Source organism: Hypanus sabinus, chromosome 6 (assembly GCF_030144855.1).
Source record: "Hypanus sabinus isolate sHypSab1 chromosome 6, sHypSab1.hap1, whole genome shotgun sequence".
Lineage (NCBI taxonomy): Eukaryota > Metazoa > Chordata > Chondrichthyes > Myliobatiformes > Dasyatidae > Hypanus > Hypanus sabinus.
Window position 1 is genome coordinate 128,707,386 of NC_082711.1, and position 23,666 is coordinate 128,731,051.

Below are 23,666 nucleotides of genomic sequence, written 5' to 3' on the forward strand. Positions count from 1 at the left end.
GGCACAGGCTGACCACACTCCACGGCACAACAATGGCTCTGCTGTGGAGGGACTGAAGAACACTAAGTTTCCTTGTGTGCCCACCACACCTCTTCATTAGTCAAGAAGGCACAGCAACGTCAAAACTTTGAGGAGATTGAGGCATGCAAGACTCCCATTCTAACAACTTTCTACAGGAGCACCACTGAGAGTGTCCTGCCTCAGTGTGTGGTACAGAAGCTGCAAGGCATCAGACCACAATACCCGACAGAGGAGAGTAAAAACTTTGTGGTCTTCCTCTCCCTTTTTGTGACATTTACTGGGAGCTTGTGTATGAAGACCCCAAAGCATTGATGAGGACCCCTACCATCCATTCCATAATGTCTTTGACCCACTACAGTCAGGAAGGAAATACAGGAGCATCGGGTCTAGGTCTGCCAGGCAACGTAGCAGCTTCTTCCCTCAAACTGAGACCAGCGACATAATGTCACTAGGACAATGAGCTGTTTGGTGCTTACCTGACTGCTTCCCTGTGCTGCATACATCACATGCATTTTTGAATTAGATTTTATTAACTTATTTGTGACAATATTCAGTTTTATGTGCTGCGTGTGATATATGTAGTATGGGCGCACCGTAGTCCAGGGGAACATTGTTTTGTTCGGTTGTATATATGAACAGTCAGATGACAATAAACTTGAACTTTAACTTACAAATCCACTTCTTTGCCATAACCTGTGTGCGTTTCATCCATAGAGCACATGATGATTTCTGGAGCCAGGTAGCCTGGAGTCCCACATAATTCTGCATGAAACAAAAACAGAAAGATTCAGATTCATTTATTTATCACAGGTATGATACATGGAAACATACACTGAACAGGGATATTTGCATTAACAACCGGCGCACCCAAGTGTCTAGACCATTCAAGTTGTGAGCCAAGTACAGGGAGGTGAGATTAAGAGGGGTAGGAGCCCATTGATTGGCATGCCCATAGTGGACTGAACGGCCTGGTTGCATGCTCCATGACTATGACACTAATCTACTGCCACACTGTAATCTGCTCAATCTTATAGACAACATTATAGGAGTTACTCATAGGCAGTGAAATGGCATCTCATGTTGTGTAAGATTTGTTTTGTTGCTCTGTGGAATACTGTGGGAATGTTATGTTGGTGCCAGAGTGTGTATCGACACTTGCAGATTGCCCAGCACATTCTTGCAGCATTCACACCAGCAGCAAGAAACAAATCAAGGCAACAGCAAAGTAACCCCCTTTCCCTGCAACTCTCACATCCGGGCAGGCAGGGCTCCTACCCCAGGGAAGGCCATCTCTGGGCCTCCAGCCCCGAAAGGTTACTATTCACAGTTTGAGCGGTCAGAAGCCAGAGCCAATGCTCATACAGGCAGGGCCTGCTGTGCCAGCTGAGGTTACACCATGACTTGGGAGGGTCTGAGGGTTACACAAAGGTTCTGAGGGTTTGGTGCACATACACATCTTACACAACATGAGGTGCCCATTTCACCGATCACTCGATCCTTCAGCCCCCACTCTCAGCTGGCCTCATCATCTCACAGCACCGCCATTCTTCCACTCCTCTCTTACCCTCACAGCCCATGATCTCTTTCCCTCTAACCTCTCTTTCTGGAAGGTTACTAAATGATTGCGTCTCGGTTCACCAAATGAGCAGAGCTGGGTCAAGGTGGGGATATCAGGCTGCGGCATACACAGAGACATCTCACCTCGCAGCTTCTCCCCCTGGGACAGTTGTAGGGCAAACCCAAAGTCTGACAGCTTTACGTTCATGTCATCGTCCAGAAGGATATTTTCAGGTTTCAGATCACGGTGCACGATGTTCTTGGTGTGGAGGAACTGAACGACCTCCAGCAATGCTCGCATGATGCTTCTAGAAGGAGGAGGAGTACTCTTTATTACGTCAATGTGTTCCACCTTACCCAACCCTCCCGCAGTCTCTGATCCTGACTGGCCAGGGAATCTCAACAATCTGCTCTACAGAATCAGAGACGTCTGCACTGTCCTCTGCCACCGAGACCAATCCCAGGCTCCAGTCCCTCAGTAGTAAGCACCACAGCGGGTTCTGGTCTACAAGTACGAGACATGGCCAAGGGCGGAGCACACTGCCAGTTGTAAAACATGGTTTAAAGAGGAGCAGCAGCAGCTACAAGTACCCGGTACAGGATGCTGAGGACAGTCAAGGAAATAACTGCAACGATGGGAAGAGTGGATCAATAGGGCAATGGGCCCAAGTGGGTAAAACTGAGGAACCAAAGAGTACTGATCACCTTGCCTAAGAAACACAACATGAAGACACTTGCCTTCGTACAGCAATGAAGGGCCAGCAAATCCCTAACATCGAGTGAGAAATCGGGCACAAGAAAACAGGCCAAAGGCAGGCTTTTAATTCCAACTCAAATACTGGAGGCCATGCATTTAATGTGAGAGGGGGCAAGTTGAAAGGAGATGTGAGGTGCACACAGGGTGGAGGGATGTAATGGATGGAGTGTGGTGGAGGCAGATACAATCGAAGTGTTTGAGACGCTTTTAGTCAGACACATGAACGTACAGGGAATGGACCATGTCGTCGTGTTTGGCACAACCATTGTGTTCCTACGTTGTGCTGTTCTATCTTTCATGTACAGCCAGGCCAACAAAAGAGGGAGGTGCCTCTGCATATTGTTCCGGGGACAGGGACATTGGTCACATGGAATTTGGAGGAGGGAGGGTAAAGGAATCACTGTTTCTACACAGGCCAAGTGTGGAGTTACAGCCCTACAACTGTTCTTCCAGCAACGTGCAGAGGATTTCAACTCTAGCACTTGCCCAAGCAAAGAGTTCCACACCCCGACACTGGCTGGGTGAGTCAGTTGATTTTCTTGGGGCTTGGGATCACTGCCATTGGTAAAACCAGCCTATTTGCTCATGAACTGAGAGGCATTCTGGGCCATTTCAGAGAGCAATTAAAAGGCAATCCCATTACCAGATCTGGATTACGTACGGGTCAGACTGAGTAACAATGTTATATGTAATAGGTGAAACTAGGAAAAGTTAATTGGCAACTACTGTTTTGGGACAAGCCCATATCTAACAGGTAGAGTGTGCTTTTAAAGACCAATTTCACAGAATATGGATCAGGTATGTTCCACTGAGGAAGACAATGGAGGTCATGAGTTCCATCAAGAAGGAAAAAGAAACCTATGTAAGATAGAGAAAACTAAAATCAAAGGTCATTGAGAATTGTAAAGAAGCCAGAAAAGAACTCAGGAGGGATTATCGGGAGGAACTGAGCAATAAAAAAAGCGGTAACTACCTGTTGGGATCGTATTACAGGCCTTCAGGGAGACTGGGAAGAGCTGCAAGAATAATAGGATTGTCATCAGAGGAGATTTTAAATTTCCAAACCCTGGGTGGGATTGGATGGTATGGATTGCATTCAGTGTGTTCAGTAAAGTTTGCTCAGGCAGTATTTAGAGAGTCCCAAGTTGTATAAGACATTGGTGAGGCCTAATCTGGAGTATTGTGCACAGTTTTGGTCATCTACCTACTGGAAAAGAGTAAATAAGTTTGAAAGAGTACAGAGAATATTTACAAGGATGTTGACAGGTCTGGAGGACCTGAGTTACAATGCCAAAAAAAGTATTCACTTCCCTTAGAAGTTTACATGTTTTATTCTTTTACAGCATTGAATCACGGTGGATTTAATTTGGCCTTTTTTATAACATTGATCAGCAGAAAAAGACTCCATGTCAAAGTGAAAACAGATCCCTACAAAGTTATCTAAATTAATTACAAATATAACACACAAAATAATCGATTGCATAAGTGTTCACCCCCTTTAATATAACACATCAAATCATCACTGGTGCAGGCAGTTGGTTTTAGAAGTCACAGAATTAGTTAAATGAATATCTGTTCTTAGAGATCTGTGTGCAGTCAAGGTGTTGTAATTGATTGTAGTAAAAATAAACTGGTATCTGGAAGGTCCAACTGCTAGTGAGTCAGTATCCTGGCAAAAATACACCATGAAGACAAAAGAACACTCCAATTAATTCCACCAAAAACTGTTATTTCAGGAGATGGATACAAGTCACTGAATATCCCTGGGAGTACAGCTGTCAATCATCAAGAAATGAAAAGAATATAGCGCAGTCGTAAATCTGCCTAGAACGGGCTGTCCTCAAAAACTGAGTGACCATGCAAGGGGACGAGTGAGAGAGGCCACCAAGAGACCTATGACAACTCTGGAGGAGTTACAAGCTTCAGTGGCTGAGATGGGAGAGTCTGCACATACAACAACTGTTGCCTGGGTGTTTCACCAGATGCAGCTTTATGAGAGGGTGGCAACGAGAAAGCCACTGTTGGAAAAAACTCAAGAAATCTTGGTTAGTTTGCAGAAGGTATGTGGGAGACTATGAGGTCAACTGGAAGAAGGTTCTACGGTCTGATGAAACCAAAATTGAGCTTTTTGGTCATCAAATTAAACACGTGTTTGGCATAGGCCAAACACCAGACATCATCAAAAACACACCATCCCTACCGTGAAGCGTGGTGGTGGCTGCATCGTGCTGTGGGGATGCTTCACTGCAGCAGGCCCTGGAAAGCTTCTGAAGGTAGAGGGTAAAATTAATACAGCAAAATACAGGGAAATCCTGGAGAAAAATCTGATGCAGTCTGCAAGAGAACTGCAACTGAGGAGAAGATTTGTTCTCCAGCAAGGCAATGACCCCAAGCATAAAGCCAAAGCTACACAGGAATGGCTTAAAAACAATAAAGTTAATGTCCTGAAGTGGCCAAGTCAGAGTTCACACCTCAATCCAACTAAGGTCTTGAAAAGGGCTGTTCACTCATGATCCCCATGTAATCTGACAGAGCTTGAGCAGTTTTGTAAAGAATGGGGGAAAAATTGCAGTGTCCAGATGTGAAAAGTTGATACAGACTTATACACACAGGGTCAAGGTTGTAATTGTTGGCAAAGGTACATCCACTGACTTGAAGAGGGTGAGTAATTATGCCATCAATTATATTGTTTTAATAATTATAATAAATTTAGACTATTTTGTAGAAATCGGTTTTCACTTTGACATGAAAGAGTCCTTTCTGTTCATTAGTGTCAAAAAAGTCAAATTAAATCCACTGTGATTCAATGTTGTAAAACAATAAAACATGAAAACTTCCAGGGGGGTTGAATACTTTTAATAGGTACTCTTTTGGAAGAGGACAGCGAGGCTTTGAGAGGAAGTGCGGCGGCGGCCATTTTCAAATTGTCCAATTGCGTCTCAGATCGGAGTTCTGAGAGGCGGGACTGCGCAGGCGCGTGAAGGAGGCCTGGGAAGGAGGGAAGATATAAAAAGAATGCAGCCTTAAGAAGCGGGCAGCTTCGTTTGCGGGCAGCGGAGTGCGCCAGGAGCAGAGTGTAGGGCTTGGGCTCAGAGGGCTTAGGCAGAAGAGGGCACAGTCGGCTTATCTTTTAGTTCTTGTTATTTTCAGTTATTTGGGAAGTATGAGTGTGAGGGCAGCTTGTTGTTCTCGGTGTCGGATGTGGGAGGTCCTGGAGTCTCCGAGCCTCCCTGACGTCCACATCTGCGCCAGGTGCGCTGAACTGCAGCTCCTGAAGGACCGAGTTAGGGAACTGGAGCTGCAGCTCGATGACCTTTGCCTGGTCAGGGAGAGTGAGGAGGTGATTGAGAGGAGTTACAGGCAGGTGGTCACTCCGGGGCCACAGGGGGCAGATAGGTGGGTCATGGTCAGGAAAGGGAAGAGGCAGGTACTAGAGAGTACCCCAGCGGCTGTACCCCTTGACAATAAGTACTCATGTTTGAGTACTGTTGGGGGGGACAGCCTACCTGGTGGAAGTGACAGTGGCCGGGCCTCCGGCACAGACGACAGCCCTGTAGCTCAGAAGGGTAGGGATAGAAGAAAGAGGACCATAGTAATAGGGGACTCGATAGTCAGGGGTTCAGACAGGCGGTTCTGTGGAGGTGATCGGGAGTCCCGGATGGTAATTTGCCTCCCTGGTGCCAGGGTTCGGGATGTTACTGATCGCGTCCAAGATATCCTGAAGTGGGAGGGTGAGGAGCCAGAGGTCGTGGTACATGTAGGTACCAATGACATAGGTAGGAAAAGGGAAGAGGTCCTGAAACGAGAGTATAGGGAGTTAGGAAGGCAGTTAAGAAGAAGGACCACAAAGGTAGTAATCTCGGGATTACTGCCTGTGCCACGCGACAGTGAGAGTAGGAATAGAATTAGATGGAGGATGAAGATGTAGGGGAGAAGAAAGAAAAGGATAATAAATTTGAATGCATTGTTAGGGATGGAAAGAGAGGAGGAGATGGAGAGAATCTTAAATGTATCTATTTTAATGCTAGGAGCATTGTAAGAAAGGTGGATGAGCTTAAAGCGTGGATTGATACCTGGAATTATGATGTTGTAGCTATTAGTGAAACATGGTTGCAGGAAGGGTGTGATTGGCAACTAAATATTCCTGGATTTAGTTGCTTCAGGTGTGATAGAGTAGGAGGGGCCAGAGGAGGAGGTGTTGCATTGCTTGTCCGAGAAAATCTTATGGCAGTGCTTTGTAAGGATAGATTAGAGAGCTCCTCTAGGGAGGCTATTTGGGTGGAATTGAGGAATAGGAAAGGTGTAGTAGCACTGATAGGAGTGTATTATAGGCCACCTAATGGGCAGCGTGAGTTGGAAGAGCAAATGTGTAAGGAGATAGCAGATATTTGTAGTAAACACAAGGTGGTGATTGTGGGAGATTTTAATTTTCCATATGTAGACTGGGAAGCTCATTCTGTAAAAGGGCTGGATGGTTTAGAGTTTGTGAAATGTGTGCAGGATAGTTTTTTGCAACAATACATAGAAGTACCGACTAGAGATGGGGCAGTGTTGGATCTCCTGTTAGGGAATGCAATAGGTCAGCTGACAGATGTATGTGTTGGGGAGCACTTCGGGTCCAGTGATCACAATAGCATTAGCTTCAATATAATTATGGAGAAGGACAGGACAGGACCTAGAGTTGAGATTTTTGATTGGAGAAAGGCTAACTTTGAGGAGATGCGAAGGGATTTAGAGAGAGTGGATTGGGTCAAGTTGTTTTATGGGAAGGATGTAATAGAGAAATGGAGGTCATTTAAGGGTGAAATTATGAGGGTACAGAATCTTTATGTTCCTGTTAGGTTGAAAGGAAAGATTAAAGGTTTGAAAGCACCATGGTTTTCAAGGGATATTAGAAATTTGGTTCGGTAAAAGAGGGATGTCTACAATAGATATAGGCAGCATGGAGTAAAGGAATTGCTCGAGGAATATAAGGAATGTAAAAGGAATCTTAAGGAAGAGATTAGAAAAGCTAAAAGAAGATACGAGGTTGGTTTGGCAAATAAGGTGAAAGTAAATCTGAAAGGTTTCTACAGTTATTTTAAAAGCAAGAGGATAGTGAGGGATAAAATTGGCCCCTTAGAGAATCAGAGTGGTGAGCTATGTGTGGAGCCGAGGGAGATGGGAGAGATTTTGAACGATTTCTTCTCTTCGGTATTCACTAAGGAGAAGGATATTGAATTGTGTAAGGTGTGGGAAACAAGTAAGGAAGTTATGGAACCTTTGACAATTAAAGAGGTGGAAGTACTGGCGCTTTTAAGAAATTTAAAAGTGGATAAATCTCCGGATCCTGACAGGATATTCCCCAGGACCTTGAGGGAAGTTTGTGTAGAGATAGCAGGAGCTCTGACGGAGATCTTTAAGATGTCATTAGAAACGGGGATTGTGCCGGAGGATTGGCGTATTGCTCATGTGGTTCTGCTGTTTAAAAAGGGTTCTAGAAGTAAGCCTAGCAATTATAGACCTGTCAGTTTGACATCAGTGGTGGGTAAATTAATGGAAAGTATTCTTAGAGATAGTATTAATAATTATCTGGATAGACAGGATCTGATTAGGAGTAGCCAGCATGGATTTGTGCGTGGAAGGTCATGTTTAACAAACCTTATTGAATTTTTTGAAGAAGTTACGAGGAAAGTTGACGAAGGTAAAGCAGTGGATGTTGTCTATATGGACTTCAGCAAAGCCTTTGTCAAAGTTCCACATGGAAGGTTAGTTAAGAAGGTTCAGTCGTTAGGTATTAATGCTGGAGTAATAAAATGGATTCAACAGTGGCTAGATGGGAGATGCCAGAGAGTAGTGGTGGATAATTGTTTATCGGGATGGAGGCCGGTGACTAGCGGGGTGCCTCAGGGATCTGTTTTGGGCTCAATGTTGTTTGTAATATACATAAATGATCTGGATGATGGGCTGGTAAATTGGATTAGTAAGTATGCTGATGATACTAAGGTAGGAGGTGTTGTGGATAATGAGGTGGGTTTTCAAAGCTTGCAGGGAGATTTATGCCGGTTAGAAGAATGGGCTGAACGTTGGCAGATGGAGTTTAATGCTGAGAAGTGTGAGGTTCTACATTTTGGCAGGAATAATCCAAATAGTACAGGGTAAATGGTAGGGCATTGAGGAATGCAGAGGAACAGAGAGATCTAGGAATAACAGTGCATAGTTCCCTGAAGGTGGAGTCTCATGTAGATAGGGTGGTGAAGAAGGCTTTTGGAACGCTGGCCTTTATAAATCAAAGCATTGAGTACAGAAGTTGGGATGTAATGTTAAAATTGTACAAGGCATTGGTAAGGCCAAATTTAGAATATTGTGTGCAGTTCTGGTCACCGAATTATAGGAAAGATATCAATAAATAAGAGAGAGTGCAGAGATGATTTACTAGGATGTTACCTGGGTTTCAGCACTTAAGTTACAGAGAAAGGTTGAACAAGTTAGGTCTCTATTCATTGGAGCGTAGAAGGTTGAGGGGGGATTTGATCGAGGTATTTAAAATTTTGAGAGGGATAGATAGAGTTGACGTGAATAGGCTGTTTCCATTGAGAGTAGGGGAGATTCAAACGAGAGGACATGATTTGAGAGTTAGGGGGCAGAAGTTTAAGGGAAACACGAAGGGGCATTTCTTTACTCAGAGAGTGATAGCTGTGTGGAATGAGCTTCCTGTAGAAGTAGTAGAGGCCAGTTCAGTTGTGTCATTTAAGGTAAAATTGGATAGGTATATGGACAGGAAAGGAGTGGAGGGTTATGGGCTGAGTGCGGGTAGGTGGGACTAGGTGAGATTAAGAGTTCGGCATGGACTAGGAGGGCCGAGATGGCCTGTTTCCGTGCTATGATTGTTATATGGTTATATGGTTTATATGGTATATGGAAGAATTGAATAAGCTAGGACTTTATTCCTTGGGACATATAAGATTGAGGGAACATTTGATAGAGGTGTACAAAATTATGAGGGGGGTACTCCTCTAGAACAGAATAGGGAGGCCCAGGGGTACTCCTCTAGAACAAGAGAGGGAGTGGGGTTACTCCTCTAGAACAGGGTGAGTGCAGAGGTACTCCTCTAGAACAGGTGGGGGCTACTCTTGTAGAAGTTATATTGAGATTGTACAAGTCATTGGTGAAGCCACACTTGGGAATGTTGTGTTCAGTTTGTCATTCTTGTCATTTGCACAATTTGGTTTTTTTGCGTGAGAGCTGTTCTTGCCGTTTGCACAGTTTGTTTTTTTGCGAGGGGGGCTGTTTGATGTTTTCTTTCCTTTGCCTTTGAACATGTTGCACAGCTTTCTTTGTTTTGTGGCTGTCTGTCGGCTGTACTCTGCAAACTGCATAATAATATGTACAGTACTTGGAATCCTTTGAGTTAGGGAATCAAACAGCAGAGAACGTGGCTTTAAAGTTAGAGGTGAGAAGTTTAATAAGAGGTGAAGGGCAACTTTTTTTTTCATAAACACACCAAGTGGTAGATATATGGAACCAGCTAAAAAAGCTAGTGGTCAAGGCAGGTATTATAGACATGTTTAGTAAGTATGTGGATGATAAAAGTTTCAAGGGGTGTGTGGCAAATGCTGGGAAATAGCTTGAATGTACATCTTGCTTGGTAGGGACACATATGGGCAAAGGGCCCCTTTCAGTTCTCCATGACTCTTTGACTCTGTAAGGTAATTTGGAGAGGGGGTGGTCATGAAAAGTTCTCAGCAAATAGGATTAAGGATGCTTCCAAGTCATTCTATAAATAGTCACTATATAAAGCATCCTATTTGAATACACCATGGCTTGGTACAGCAAATGATCTGCATGTGGCCACTAGAAACCGCAGAGCTGTGGACACAGCATGGCACATCACAGAAACCAGCATCCCCTCCATACACTCAATCTACACTTCTTAATACTTCAGTAAAGCGGCCAGCATAATCAAAGACCCCACCCGCCCCAAACATTCTCTCTTCTCCCCCACCCATCAGGCAGAAGATATAAAAGGCTGAAATATACTGCTAGTTTATAACCTCTATACTCTATGTATCCTACACACTAGCAGACTCAAGGACAGCTTCTATCCTGTTACAAGATTACTGAACAGTTCCCTAGTAAAATTAATAGGGACCCATGACCTATATCCATCTCGCTATGACCTTGCACCTTATCTGCACTGCACTTTCTCTTAGTGGCAACACTCCATTCTGCACTCTGTTACTGTTTTACAGCACACTGTTTTAAATTGATCTGTATGAATGATAGGTTCAACAAGTTTTTGATTGTACACATGACAATAATAAACCAATTCACCAACTAAGAAGTCACAATTGACAGAAATATTGTGATATTGAATGACAAAAGCACCACCATCATCATTGGTTAGACGCTAATGACAGAAGTTCAACACTGAACTTCGTTCTGTTTCTCAGACCAGTCCCTTTTTGTGTGACCTGTTTACGCACCTGGTCTCCTTCTCACTCAAAGTCACTTTTTCAGTCAGGTAGTCAAACAGCTCTCCTTTCTTCATCCTGTTAGCACAAGAACATTTTGAAGATGTCACTTTACCAGTTAAACATTGTCTTAACACAGTTACCCCAAATTCACCCCAAATCAAACATATGTTTATTGGACGCCACCATCAGGAAGGTCAAAAATCCCAGGATTCTGTCCCCAACGTCAACGTAGGTACGCTACAGCTCACCACCACCTTCTCGGGATCTATTACGGATGGACAATTAAATGTTAGCTCAGCCTGTGAAGCCCACACCCTCAAATGAATATAAATTAAACATTTCCACATAGGAAAACACCCAAGCTGTTTCACAGGGACATCAAGTCTTATCAAGATGTGTTGTTGCAGGTAACCAAAGCTTAGTTAAATACAAACAACTATTGGTTAAAGTCTTAAAGAATAGGCAAAGTAGTTGAAAAAGATGCATTTTAGAAATTTGGAACTTTGACAACTGATGCCTTGTGGTAGAATGGTTAAACGTGGTGATGGCGTAGAGACCAGTGCTGAGTTTGTAGATCTGATGACTGCAAAGGTGTAGAGGGTCAAACCCAAGAAGGGGCTTGGAAACAAAGTCAAGACTGTAAACCTGCAACAGTATTCAGACACACCAGGACACAGTTGCCATGTTGGTTCTTTGCTCTACTTTTTCCTGTCTGTCACAGATTCTGCCCATCAAAATCTGCAGTGCATCATCAGTATCTGTGTCCTCACCTGCCTCTGCAAGACTCCAAAAGACAGGAGTAAAGGACAGCTTGGGGGTCCTCATTAAAGTGTTCAATCACAAAGCATTAAGTTCCTCATTATCCTCTCTGTATTAAGGCAATATTACACACATAACTGTGACGCTTGGTAACCCTATCCAAAAGACACCATCATCAGGAAGAATATATTACAAATTATTAATGTAAGAAGTCACTCAAGCATGGCACAAATTGGTAATTAGGTCCACAATGATGGAGAGAAACCATGATGTTTCAAACCCATTATCAGGGCCATTGATTATCAAGATTACCAGCAGCTCCAATGGTCTATAGGGCACCTTTGTGGTTTAATTCACATGGTTTGCCATCTGTAATCCTTGCTCTTTAGTGAAAGAGATTGTGGGTGATGAGGAATTGGTTTCAATTTCCTTTCTCAGCGATTGGTTGAGAAATGGGTTTCTCCTGCTGTTGCTTGAAAAGGAAAACACCACTGTCTTCTCATTATTTTATTCTGTTGATTAGGGAGCTTGTACTGAAGTGGTGAAAAGTTAGACAACACAGCAGTGCTATCCAGGAACAGTGGGTGAGAACAGTCACTTTCTTTGGCACTGAACGATGAAAACCGAGGGGACAATGGATTGTTGAATATATCCGTCAGCTGGGCTGCGCAGTCTTTCAGAACCTGATCTGGTATATCATCAGGTCTTCCTCACCTCAGCTTCAGCCAGACGGAGTGTCTGCTCCCCTGGGGGAGGGGTGCCTTCCTTGCCAGCACTTTGTTCTGCGCATCAAACCAGGCGTAGAAGACATCCAGCCTCTCAGGGAGTGAAACATCCTGATCACTGACACGCAGGGTAGACTTGTAGTCTGTAATCCTCTGAATTCCCTGACACATGCGCCTCATGTCTCTGGTATCACAAAAGTGGCTATAAATTCTCTGAGAATGCTTCCATTTTGCTGACCTGATTGAGCAGGAAAGCAGAGTTCCTGCTTCCCAGAGAGTTGTCGAATCCCCCATTCTAAAGGCAGTATTTATTATCGACATCCAGTATCCATGGAAATGAGCAGTCAACGTTTCGGGCCGAGACCCTTTGTCAGCACTGAAGGAGGAGGGGGTGCTGGTAGGTGCCAGGTGAAAAACCAATCAGAGGAAAGATCAAGGGGTGAGGGAGGAGAAGCAGGGAGGGGATAGGCAGGAGAGGTGAAGAAGGAACGTAAGGGGAAAGCACTATGGGTAGTAGAAGAAGGCAGAGTCATGAGAGAGGTGATAGACAGCTGGAGGAGGTGACAGAGTGAAGGTGGGATGGGGGAAGGGAGAGGGAGGGAATTACCGGAAGTTTAAGAATTCAATGTTCATACCAAGGGGCTGGAGACTACCCAGACGGTATATGAGATGTTGCTCCTCCAACCTGAGTTTGGCCTCATCATGGCAGTAGAGGAGGCCGTGTATGAACATATCTGAATGGGAATGTGAAGGAGAGTTGAAGTGAGTGGCAACCGGGAGATCTTGTCTGTTGTGGTGGACAGAGCGGAGGTGCTCGATGAAGCTGTCCCCCAATCTGCGTCGGGTCTCGCCGATGTAGAGGAGGCTGCACCAGGAGCACCGGATGCAATAGATGACCCCAACAGACTCACAAGTGAAGTGTTGCCTCATCTGGAAGGACTGTTTGGGGCCCTGAATGGTGGTAAGGGAGGAGGTGTAGGGACAGGTGTAGCACTTACGCTTGCAGGGATAAGTACCAGGTGGGAGATCTGTGGGGAGGGACGTGTGGACCAGGCAGTCACGGAGGAAACGATCCCTGCGAAAAGCAGAGAGGGGTAGAGAGGGAAAGATGTGCTTAGTGGTGGGGTCCTATTGAAGGTGGCAGAAATTGCGGAGGATATAAAAATTTTTTTTTTAAAAAAAAGTTGTGGAGGATAATATGCTGGATTCGGAGGCTGGTGGGGTGATAGGTGAGGACAAGGGGAACACGGTCACTGTTGTGGGGACAGGAGGATGGGGTGAGGGCCAAAGTGTGGTAAATGGAGGAGATGTGGGTGAGGGCATCATTGATGACGGCAGAAGGGAAGCCACTCTGAAATGGTACAAATGAACCTGCATCTACCACTTCCACTGGCAGCTTGTTCCACTCACGCCACTCTCTGAGTGAATGCAGTCTGAATCCAGTGTCTAGGTTACTGGCAAGTTGTCCTCCCATTTTGTAGTTGTGTTTTCATGTTACACCTTGTGAGAGTTTGTTTCGTAGGGTGGTTATAAGTTTCCTGTGAGGAAGAAGTGACTGGATAAGGTCTGATGTCCTCCAAAAAGGACAGTACGTGAATCTCTGAGTTTTGAATCCCAATGTATTTGCCCCTTTGCTATGATTTCTAAAAGTTATAAGGTTTCACAACTTGTAATGCATTTATCATATAAAGTTTGCAGTAAGGGATTGGATAGATACTTGAAGAATTAAAAACAACTGGGAGGATTTATAGAAAGTAGAGATAATTGAATAATTCTCTTCATAACTGCAAAAACATAATTCAGAAATACAAATCTAATTTATGACAACTAGAGAGTAACATCCCATGATTACTTCATGACAAAAAGTCATCCAATTCATGTAACCCAATACTACTCGATGTCTAATAGTCACTGCAAGCAAGCACAACTTCTTTCAGTCCTACATGAAACTGATGAACTTCAAGATTTCCCAGTGTAAACCCAACCCTGAATCTGTTCCCCGTGTCTAATATTGGAATCCAAACTGTGGGAAGGTTTCACTTGCTCCATCACACACACTCACAAAGTGCTGTCCGATCCATCTCTGAATCTACCCAGATGAAATTACAGCCCTGCTGTTATAAATAGTGCTCAATATGGTGCTAACTTTTCATACTTCCCAATAGCAGCAGTATTTAGGTCTGAAATTGAGGTTTGATTTTCAGAAGGGAAACAATAAAGCGCAAAAGGCCAGTTGGCAATTGCCAGGCCAGATAAAATTCAACAGAAAAATGGGATGTTAAACATTTTGCCAAAAAGTTGGAGAAGAAATAACACTGATTACATTATGCTGTTTTGATTGGTGACAATGGGTGAATGTGTGCGTCACCTTAAAAGTGGCAGGAAGTGAAGAGCCTTGGCCAGAAACAGTGACCATTTATTCCTCTCCAGAGATGTTGCCTGTCTTGCTGAGTTCCCCCATGTTGTGTGTGTTGCAGGTCACAGCAAGGATCTCATTACAGTTACATAACTGAAGAAACGCTGGTCATACACCATGCGAGGTACAGAAACGGCCCAAAAATAGGCTGGAGAAGCTGAAGTTGTACTCTCTGAAACAAATAAGTTGAAAGCAGATTTGATGGAGGTGATGACTGGGACCAGTTTGAACGGTGGGGAAGGATATGTGGTACCAGGGAAAACATGTTTTGTGCAGAATGGATAGGGTCTAGGGCTGGCAGAATCTGAGCCAGTTAGGGCATTCAATAAAGAAGGGAGTGGCATGAGGAAGCAGCTAATTTTGACAGCAACAGGGGCTCCTACACCACATCTATTCTGTGGTCTTGTGCTGATCATCAGATTTTCCATGAGCATTTGTCTCCTCACCCAGCACTGTGTGTAAAAGATTCAGAGACCCTTGAGGTTATCTCAGATAGATGGTGGGAAAGGTGATAGGACTGATGTTACCTGGAAGCGAGACATACCTGCGGAGTGAACCTGCTGACAAGTCACCGATAGCCATCCATGATTGCCTTTGGGCAAGAGGTGGTGGACAAAGCCTCCTCCCTCTGCTGCAAGGTGCTGGGGTTGGGCATTCCAGCATTTTGACCAGTGGCAGCGATACGCTTCCTAATCAGAATGGATGGATGGATCCGAAAGATAGCTTAATGTTGGCATTTGCCTGCTGCCTTTGTAACTTTTTACTTTTACTTTGTCACCAAACAATTGATACTAGAGTGTACAATCATATCACAGTGATATTTGTTTCTGCGCTTCGTGCTCTCAGAAGTACAAATAAAAATAAATATAATAAAAAATTTAAATGATAAATCATAATTAGAAAATAGAAAAGGGAAAGTAAGGTAATGCAAGTCAGGTCCGGATATTTGGAAGGTACGGCCCAGATCCGGGTCAGGATCCGTTCAGCAGTCTTATCACAGTTGGAAAGAAGCCGTTCCCAAATCTGGCCGTACGAGTCTTCAAGCTCCTGAACCTTCTCCCGGAGGGAAGAGGGACAAAAAGTGCATTGGTTGGGTGGGTCGTGTCCTTGATTATCCTGGCAGCACTGCTCCGACAGCGTACTGTGTAAAGTGAGTCCAAGGATGGAAGATTGGTTTGTGTGATGTGCTGGGCTATGTTCACGATCTTCTGCAGCTTCTTCCAGTCTTGGACAGGACAACTTCCAAACCAGGTTGTGATGCACCCTCGAAGAGTGCTTTCTACAGTGCACCTATAAAAATTAGTGAGGGTTTTAGGGGACAGGCCAAATTTCTTCAGCTTTCTCAGGAAGTAAAGGTGCTGGTGGGCCTTCTTGGCAGTGGACTCTGCTTGGTTAGACCAAGTCAGGTCATTTGTGATATTCACCCCAAGGAACTTAAAGCTTTTGACCTGTTCCACCTGCGCACCACCGATGTAGATGGGGTTGTGCGGTCCACTACTCCTTCTGAAGTCAACAACCAATTCCTTCGTCTTGCTGACGTTGAGGGATAGGTTATTGTCTTCGCACCATGTCACCAGATTCTTAATTTCTTCTCTGTACTCAGACTCATCATTACCCAAGCCTACAATTGTGGTGTCATCAGCAAACTTATATATTAAGTTTGACGGAAACTTGGATACACAATCACGGGTGTACAGTGAGTACAGCAGGGGGCTGAGTACACAGCCTTGTGGGGCACCGGTGCTCAGAGTGATTGTAGAGGAGAGCTTGTCCCCTATTTTTACAGCCTGGGTCCTGTCTGTGAGGAAGTTGAAGATCCAACTGCAGATCTGGGTGCTAAGACCCAGGTTCTGGAGCTTAGGAGTCAGTTTATTTGGAATGATGGTATTAAAGGCAGAGCTGTAGTCAATGAAAAGGAGCCTTACATATGCATCTTTATTCTCCAGGTGTTCTAAGGAGGAAAGTAGTTCCAGAGAGATGGCATCTGCCGTTGACCTGTTCCTCCTGTAGGTGAATTGCAAAGCGTCGAGGTTGACCGGTAGGTTATAGTTGATGTGTGCCATAACCAATCGCTCGAAGCACTTCATAGCAATTGATGTCAGAGCCACAGGTCGATAGTCATTCAGGCATGCCATCTTGCTTTCTTTCGGCACCAGGATTATCGTTGCCTTCTTAAAACACGAGGGGATCTTAGACTGAAGCAGGGAGCAGTTGAAGATGTCAGCAAACACCTCAGCTAGCTCCCTTGCACAGGCCCGGAAAACCCGTCCCGGGATGCCATCTGGGCCCGTCGCCTTCTTTGGATTTATCTTCATCTTCCTCGGTGACAATGAGTCTCTATGCCACCAGGTCCGGTTCATCCAGAGGGGGCGGGACACTCCTCTTCTGTTCGAATCTTACGTAGAATACGTTAAGTCCGTCAGGAAGAGAAGCACTACAGTTATTGATATTCCCAGCCTTTTCTGTGCGCCCAGTGATCTGATTTAGACCCTGCCATAGTCTACTGGCGTCCCTCTGGTTAGCCTGGGCTTCGAACTTGGCTCGATATTGCCTCTTGGCGCCCTTAATGGCTTTCCAGAGTTCACGCCTGGATTCCGTGTAGCAACTTGTATCCCCGGACCTAAAAGCTGCAGCTCTAGCCTTCAAAAGGGGCTGGTCCTCATAATTCTTCCAAGGTTTCTGGTTAGTGAATACCCGGATCATCTTGCGAGACACACAGTCCTCTGTACATTTCCAGATAAAGTCCGGGACAGCTGAGGCATACTCATGGAGGTTAGCTGCTGAGTCCTTGAATACTGATCAGCCCACCGATTCAAAGCAGTCACGGAGGACCTCATCCGTTTCCTCTGTCCAACGCGACACCACTTTTGACACCATGACCTCCCGCTTCAGTTTCTGTTTGTAAGCCAGGGGGATGTGTACGGCCTGATGGTCCGATTTTCCAAAGTGAGGTCGTGGAATGGAACGGTAGGCATCCTTGACTGCTGTGTAGCAGTGGTCAAGTATATTCTGGCCTCTAGTGGAGCAGGAGACATGCTGGTATAATTTTGGCAGGGCTTTTCTGAGGTTGGCCTGGTTAAAGTCCCCGGCTGTAATGAGCAAAGCCTCCGGATACCTGGTCTCAAGTTCACTGATGTTGGCATACGGTGTATTCACAGCACACTCCACGTCCGCCTGGGGGTGAATGTAGACCGCTGTCAGTATTACCGAGGTGAATTCCCGTGGACGACACTTCACCAACAGATGTTCCAGGTCCGGACTGTAGGAGCTTTTCAGTGCCACTGTGTCCGACACAGTGCAGTGTTGATCAGTAGGCAGACTCCACCTCCCTTTGTCTTGCCCGAAGACGCCGTGCGGTCCATCCGATGGATGGAAAAACCCTCGGGTCGGATAGCACAGTCGGGGGTGGCAGGGGAGAGCCAGGTCTCTGAAACAGAATACACAGCAGTTCTGCATCTCTCTGCAGTAGGTGAGTCTCCCTTTAATATCATCCACCTTGTTCTCTATGGCTGCACATTAGCTATTAGGATGGTGGGCAGAGGGACCCTAAAGCTCCTCCGCTTCAATCTGACCAGCAGCCCAGCTCTTTTCCCACGCTTCCTCGGTAAATAGTGCATCTTTCCAGGTTTCCATCGATGCCGTGTGTTGTTGGCAGCTCTTTGAGGTTGGTGGATGTGTCCCGCGGGGATCGATCGGCGGGTCGCATCGTCGGGCGCTCCAAGTCGGGCCGAGTGATGGGGGAGGCTCCGCTGCCACTTCCAACTGCCGGGGGCCCGGGCTGTCGATCGGGTCGGGCCTCGAAGCCTACACTTAATCCCTGAGGGTCGGACTGCCGGCTGAAACAAGTCCCTGAACTGAGTCACGGTTACGGAGGCCTTCGCTCCATCCGAGCCCCGGGCTCGATTTCCGAGGTAGGCGGCGGAGGCTTCACTACCGGCAGCTGTGGATAGCCAACAACGAGGATCTATAGTGGTCGCTCCGGGGAAGTGTCTGGGGGATCTTGAGGTCTCCGACATCACTTCTGTGTAGTCGTCTGCTTCAGAGAGTCAGAATGGGCCGTTTCTCCAGGTAGCAGGCCGCGGGTCTCCGGGAATGTGGTGGACCTCAGACCCGGCCTCAACGATCGGGTCCAGGTACGGTCTGGAGTTGAAGCAATCCTGGTACGTCAATGATCTCCAGTGGATCAGTAACTTCACCAGGGTGTCGTTGATCTTGGTAGATGTAGCAAATTGGAGGTTGAGGAGGGTTTCTTGGGTATAGGATAGTGTAGAGGGCAGTTTGCTCGGGAGAGCACACGCAGAGTCGCCAGTTACCAGTGTCATCTTGAGTCTTCACTGTCTTCACCTTGACTGTCACTGCTGACAATGTGGGCGACTCACTCTGCGACCACTGTAAGTGAATGAATGAATGATCAGGGTGGTGGATGGAGTCCAAGTAAAAAAGCTGCTTTGTCTTTTCAGAACTGCTTCGGTTTGATGGAGTTGCATTCATCCAGGCAAGTGGTCAAGTGGCAAGTAGCCTTGGGGCTCCTGCTTTACAATTTGTAGATGGCAATAAAGCTTTGGGGTGACAACTGGTGAATTATTTGTTGCAGAACACCCAGAGTGGGACGTGCTCTTATAGCCACTGCGTTTACAGAGTGGTTCAGTTGAGGTTCTTTGGTTGGTGATGCCAAGGATGCTCAGCAATGGTAATGCCATGAAATTACATATTCTGTATTGGAGATGGTCTCTGCCTGGCACCTGTGGTACGAATATTTCTCGCCATTAACCAACCCAGGCTTGAGCATTGTCTGGGTTCTGCTGCACACAGGTGTCAGCAGCTTCATTGGCTGAGGAGTTGAAGATGTATTGTCACTGGTACGGGCCATTACTTCCAGCCACTCCCACCCACAATGTCTTGTATTTTCCAGTAACCCTCACTCTTGCCACCTACAGGCAACATGCTGTAATTACATCCTCTTGAAGCCATGACGATCTATCAGAAACATAAACACAAGAGATTCTGCAGATGCAGGCAATCTTAAGCAACACACACAAAATGCTGGAGGAACTCAGAAAATCAAGCAGCATACATGGAGGGGAATCAAGAGTCAATGTTTCAGGTCAAGACCCTTGATCAGAACTGGAACTCCTTCTCACCCCTTCTCCTCGTCATTCTCTGATGCCCCTTCTCTTTCTGTTTCTCCCATGGTCCACTGTCCATATTAGATTCCTTCTTCAGTCCTTACTTCTTTCACCTATCACCTTCCAAATTCTTACATACCACTCACCTGGTCTCTTACACCCCCCCACTTCACCATCCCACCGCCTCTCACCTGCCAACTTGTACTCCTTCCTCCCTCCACTTTCTTATTCCAGCTTCTGCTCCCTTCCTTTCCAGTCCTGATGAAGGGTCTTGCCCTAAAATGTCGACTGTTTATTCCCTTCCACACATGCTGCCTAACTTTCTGAGTTCCTCCAGCATTGTGTCTGTGTTGACCCTACTATCAGATCTCCTTTTACTGTAGTTCCCCTCCCAAACACTTAGTACAGCATTTTGCCATGAATTGTGTGTGCTCCCCTGAGCACCATCACTCCTAGTGTAGATGTTAAACCTGGTATTTGGGGTCCAAATTTCAGATCTGGAGCTTTTTCCCAGTTGATGTCACCTCCTGCACATGCTTGTCCAGGCTGCAATAAGTTTATTCAATTAAATAACTGTTAGTTTCTGTTTAGCTTAGCTCTTTCTCTCCTCTTCCTCCCCCCCTCCTTTATCTACCAACCACACTTGCCAACCTTGCACTCCGTTAGAAGGGCTCTGTGCATCAGGAACATCTACCCAAGTGCTGGACCCAATCCCCTGCTGGTGCAGGACCACCTCATCTGCCACAGACAGGCTTCTGAGTAATACCATGAAAGTAAATTTTAACTGCAAAACCTCTTTCAGAAAGTAATCACAATTTCACAACTGTGCTTGCAAGTCACACTCACATCACTAAATAGCTCAAGAAGGTAATGAGCCCCCAGCTTGTTATTAATTGTTCTGTCGTGATCATGGGAGAAACTACAGACTGAGCCCAGGGATCATCTCGTTACGTTAGGTTAGAAACAGTTATGTTGGAAACACAGAGAATTGATTGGCAGGTAAAATAATGTTCAGTGAAGTGGGTCAGTGAACATCAAGTCCAAGTTGAGCACTATTTATAACCTGGAGCGCAGCAGGGCTGTAATTTCATCAGGGCAGGTTCACAGATGGATCGGGCAGCAGTTTGTGAGTGTGTGTGATGGAACAAGAGAAATCTTCGCACACCAGACTCCAGTATCGGACCAGGAAATACACCGATTCAGGGCAGGCTTTTGTCAGGCACGTTTTGAGACAATCAGTCTTAAAACAACAAAAGCATGGATAGTTCCACTGTCTGGTGGGAACAGCACAGTAACATAATAGTTAGTGTAACACGATTACAGCATGGGTGATCTGGGTTCAAATCCCACTGCAGTCTGTAAGGAGTTTGTATGTTCTTCCCCACACTCCCTAGCCACCCCTGGTACCACATGGTTTCCTCCCACGTTCCAAGATGTGTGGGTTAGTAGGTTAATTGATTACATGGGTGTATTTAAGCATCATGGGCTTGTGGGCCAGAACAGCCTGTTACTGTGCAAAACGAGGCAAACCACAGAACAAGCCAGATGTCAGCACAGCTTATGACACAACTTGCCTTGACAGGTGTAGTGATCAGAATGTACTAAGGAACTCAGGTGGCTATCACTTCATCACACCTTTGTGCAGTTATCAAAGCACCAGTCAGTTTTCCCCTCTCACTCAAAACACTTGCAGTTTTTATCCTTTTCTCTATTGTCCTTTGCAACTCCAGAAACAAATTGAAAAAAACACTAGGTCCAGGATACTTGTCCTTTCCTTTTTTTAGTGAGGCACTCACAATGATGTGATGGCATAATGACGTATGCCATTCACATTCTTATATATAACAAATGAAGAATCCTTAATCAAACAATAGATTTACAATATTACTTAAATCCTACTGAAATATTAAACACACAATATTCTTCCATGCTATAAACTCCAACTCAATATAGAATCTCAACTCAAATATGTAACACATTGCTCTCTGGTCATCTTATATAATATTTTCCTGACAAGGTGGGGGGGGGATCACTGTTTGTCAGGTGAGACTTGTGGCTGTGAAACCTGCCTCCTCCATGAAGTTTGTAGGATTTGACTCCGGGACTGCAGGAAGTGGTTCTGACAGCTCTGGACACCTTTCTCTCTAACAATTAACCCTGCTCTCCTCAAATGATCAATGTGTCATTTCTGGATGGTATAGACACAATCTTCACTGTAGGAGAGTGGTCCATTTCTGTCCTTATTCTTTCCAAATACCCACTTTTGATCCTTGTTATCCTCACCGGTAACAATGATGTCATCTAGGTAACACGAACATCTGGGTAGCCTTGCAGCACCTGGTCCATAGTTTTTAGCCATTATGAAATTCTTGGAGAGGCTGGTCACGACATGCATTAACTCCAACCTTCCAGACAACCTCAACCCACTGCATTAGGTCTGCAACGAACACCACGTCCTTGGCCCTACACTCATCTTGACCATAAAGAAACATACATCAGACTATTGTTTATTGACCATACTTCCACCCTCAATACTATTCCAAGCAAACTCATCACAAAACTCTGGACACTGTGAGTCAATGCTTCTCTTTGCAATTAGATCCTCAACTTACTGTCCAACAGATGACTATTAGTAAGGATAGGGAGAAACACCTCCGTCACGATTACTGGTGGTCCACAAGGTTGCATCCTCAACCCCCTACTCATGACTGTGTGCCCAGATTCTGCTCCAAAACCATCTACAAGCTTGCAGATGATACTCCTATTGTGAGCTGTGCCTAAAATAATGAGTCAAAGACCAGGATGGGGACAGAGAACTTAGTGACATGGTGACAGGACAACAATCTTTCCTTTAATGTCAATTAAACAACAGAGCTGGTCATTGACTTCAGAAAGGGGGGTGATGCCCATGCACCTGTCTACATCAACAATGTGAAGTGGAGAGGATTGAGAGCTACAGATTTGAGGTTGTGAACATCACCAACAGTGAGCGCTCGTCCAACCACTTTCATGTCATGACCAAGAAAACTCACCAACACCTTTACTTGCTCAGAAGGCTAAAGAAATCTGACACATTCCCATCGACCCCTACCCATTTTTATCAACTCACCACAGAAAGCGCTCTACCTCGATGCACGATGGCTTGGTACAGCAACTGTTCTGTATGTGACCATAAGAAACAGAGCTGTAAACACAGCTCAGCACGTCACAGAAACTAGCCTCCCCTCTATGGATTCTTTCTATACTCATTGCCTCACCCACCAGGACATTGTCTTCTCCCTTCCTCATCAGACAAAAGGTACAAGCCTGAAGACATGTACCACCAGGGTCAAGGACAGCTTCTAAGATGCTGTTATCAGACTCTTGAATGGACCTCTTGTACAATAAAAGCAGGCTCTCTAAAGGAGAAGTTTGCACAATACACCTCGTCATGATCTTGTCTGTTTACCTGCACTGCACGTTCTCTGTAGCTTCTAAATTTTCTTCTGCTTTGTTATCGGTTTACAGTTCTCTGTGGAATGATCTGATCTATATGAACAGTGTGCAAGACAAACTTTTCACTGCATCTTGGTACATGTGATAGGAATAAACCAATACCAATACCAAGTTGTTGGGTATAGGATACATTCATATCATCTCAGTTTCAAAGCAGATTGTGAAAACACACAGGAATGAGTAGTAAAATCTTCTTAGTCTGTCTGATTTCTTTGCCACTCATCAAAAAATATTTTTACTCAGTCATATTCTTGACCAGTTCAATTAAATCTCTCCACTTCTCTTGCTTTCTCTAGATTTATAATGCCTCTTCTTCCCATTCACATGGAGTTCTTTAGTACCCTCTCAGGACCC

At 45.2% G+C, this 23,666-nt stretch overlaps 1 protein-coding gene across 5 annotated transcripts in view; it reads right to left on the reverse strand.

The window, feature by feature from the left end:
* LOC132395827 (phosphorylase b kinase gamma catalytic chain, skeletal muscle/heart isoform-like) overlaps positions 1–23,666 on the reverse strand; it is a 90,216-nt gene that overhangs the window by 32,281 nt on the left and 34,269 nt on the right. For all 5 annotated transcript variants that reach the window (XM_059972922.1, XM_059972921.1, XM_059972924.1 and 2 more), the window contains 3 exons: positions 10,801–10,866; positions 1,723–1,886; positions 693–783 (listed from right to left, as the gene is read on the reverse strand). In XM_059972922.1, coding sequence (XP_059828905.1) covers positions 693–783; positions 1,723–1,886; positions 10,801–10,866 — 321 coding nt within the window. The remainder of the gene's footprint in view (positions 1–692; positions 784–1,722; positions 1,887–10,800; positions 10,867–23,666) is intronic.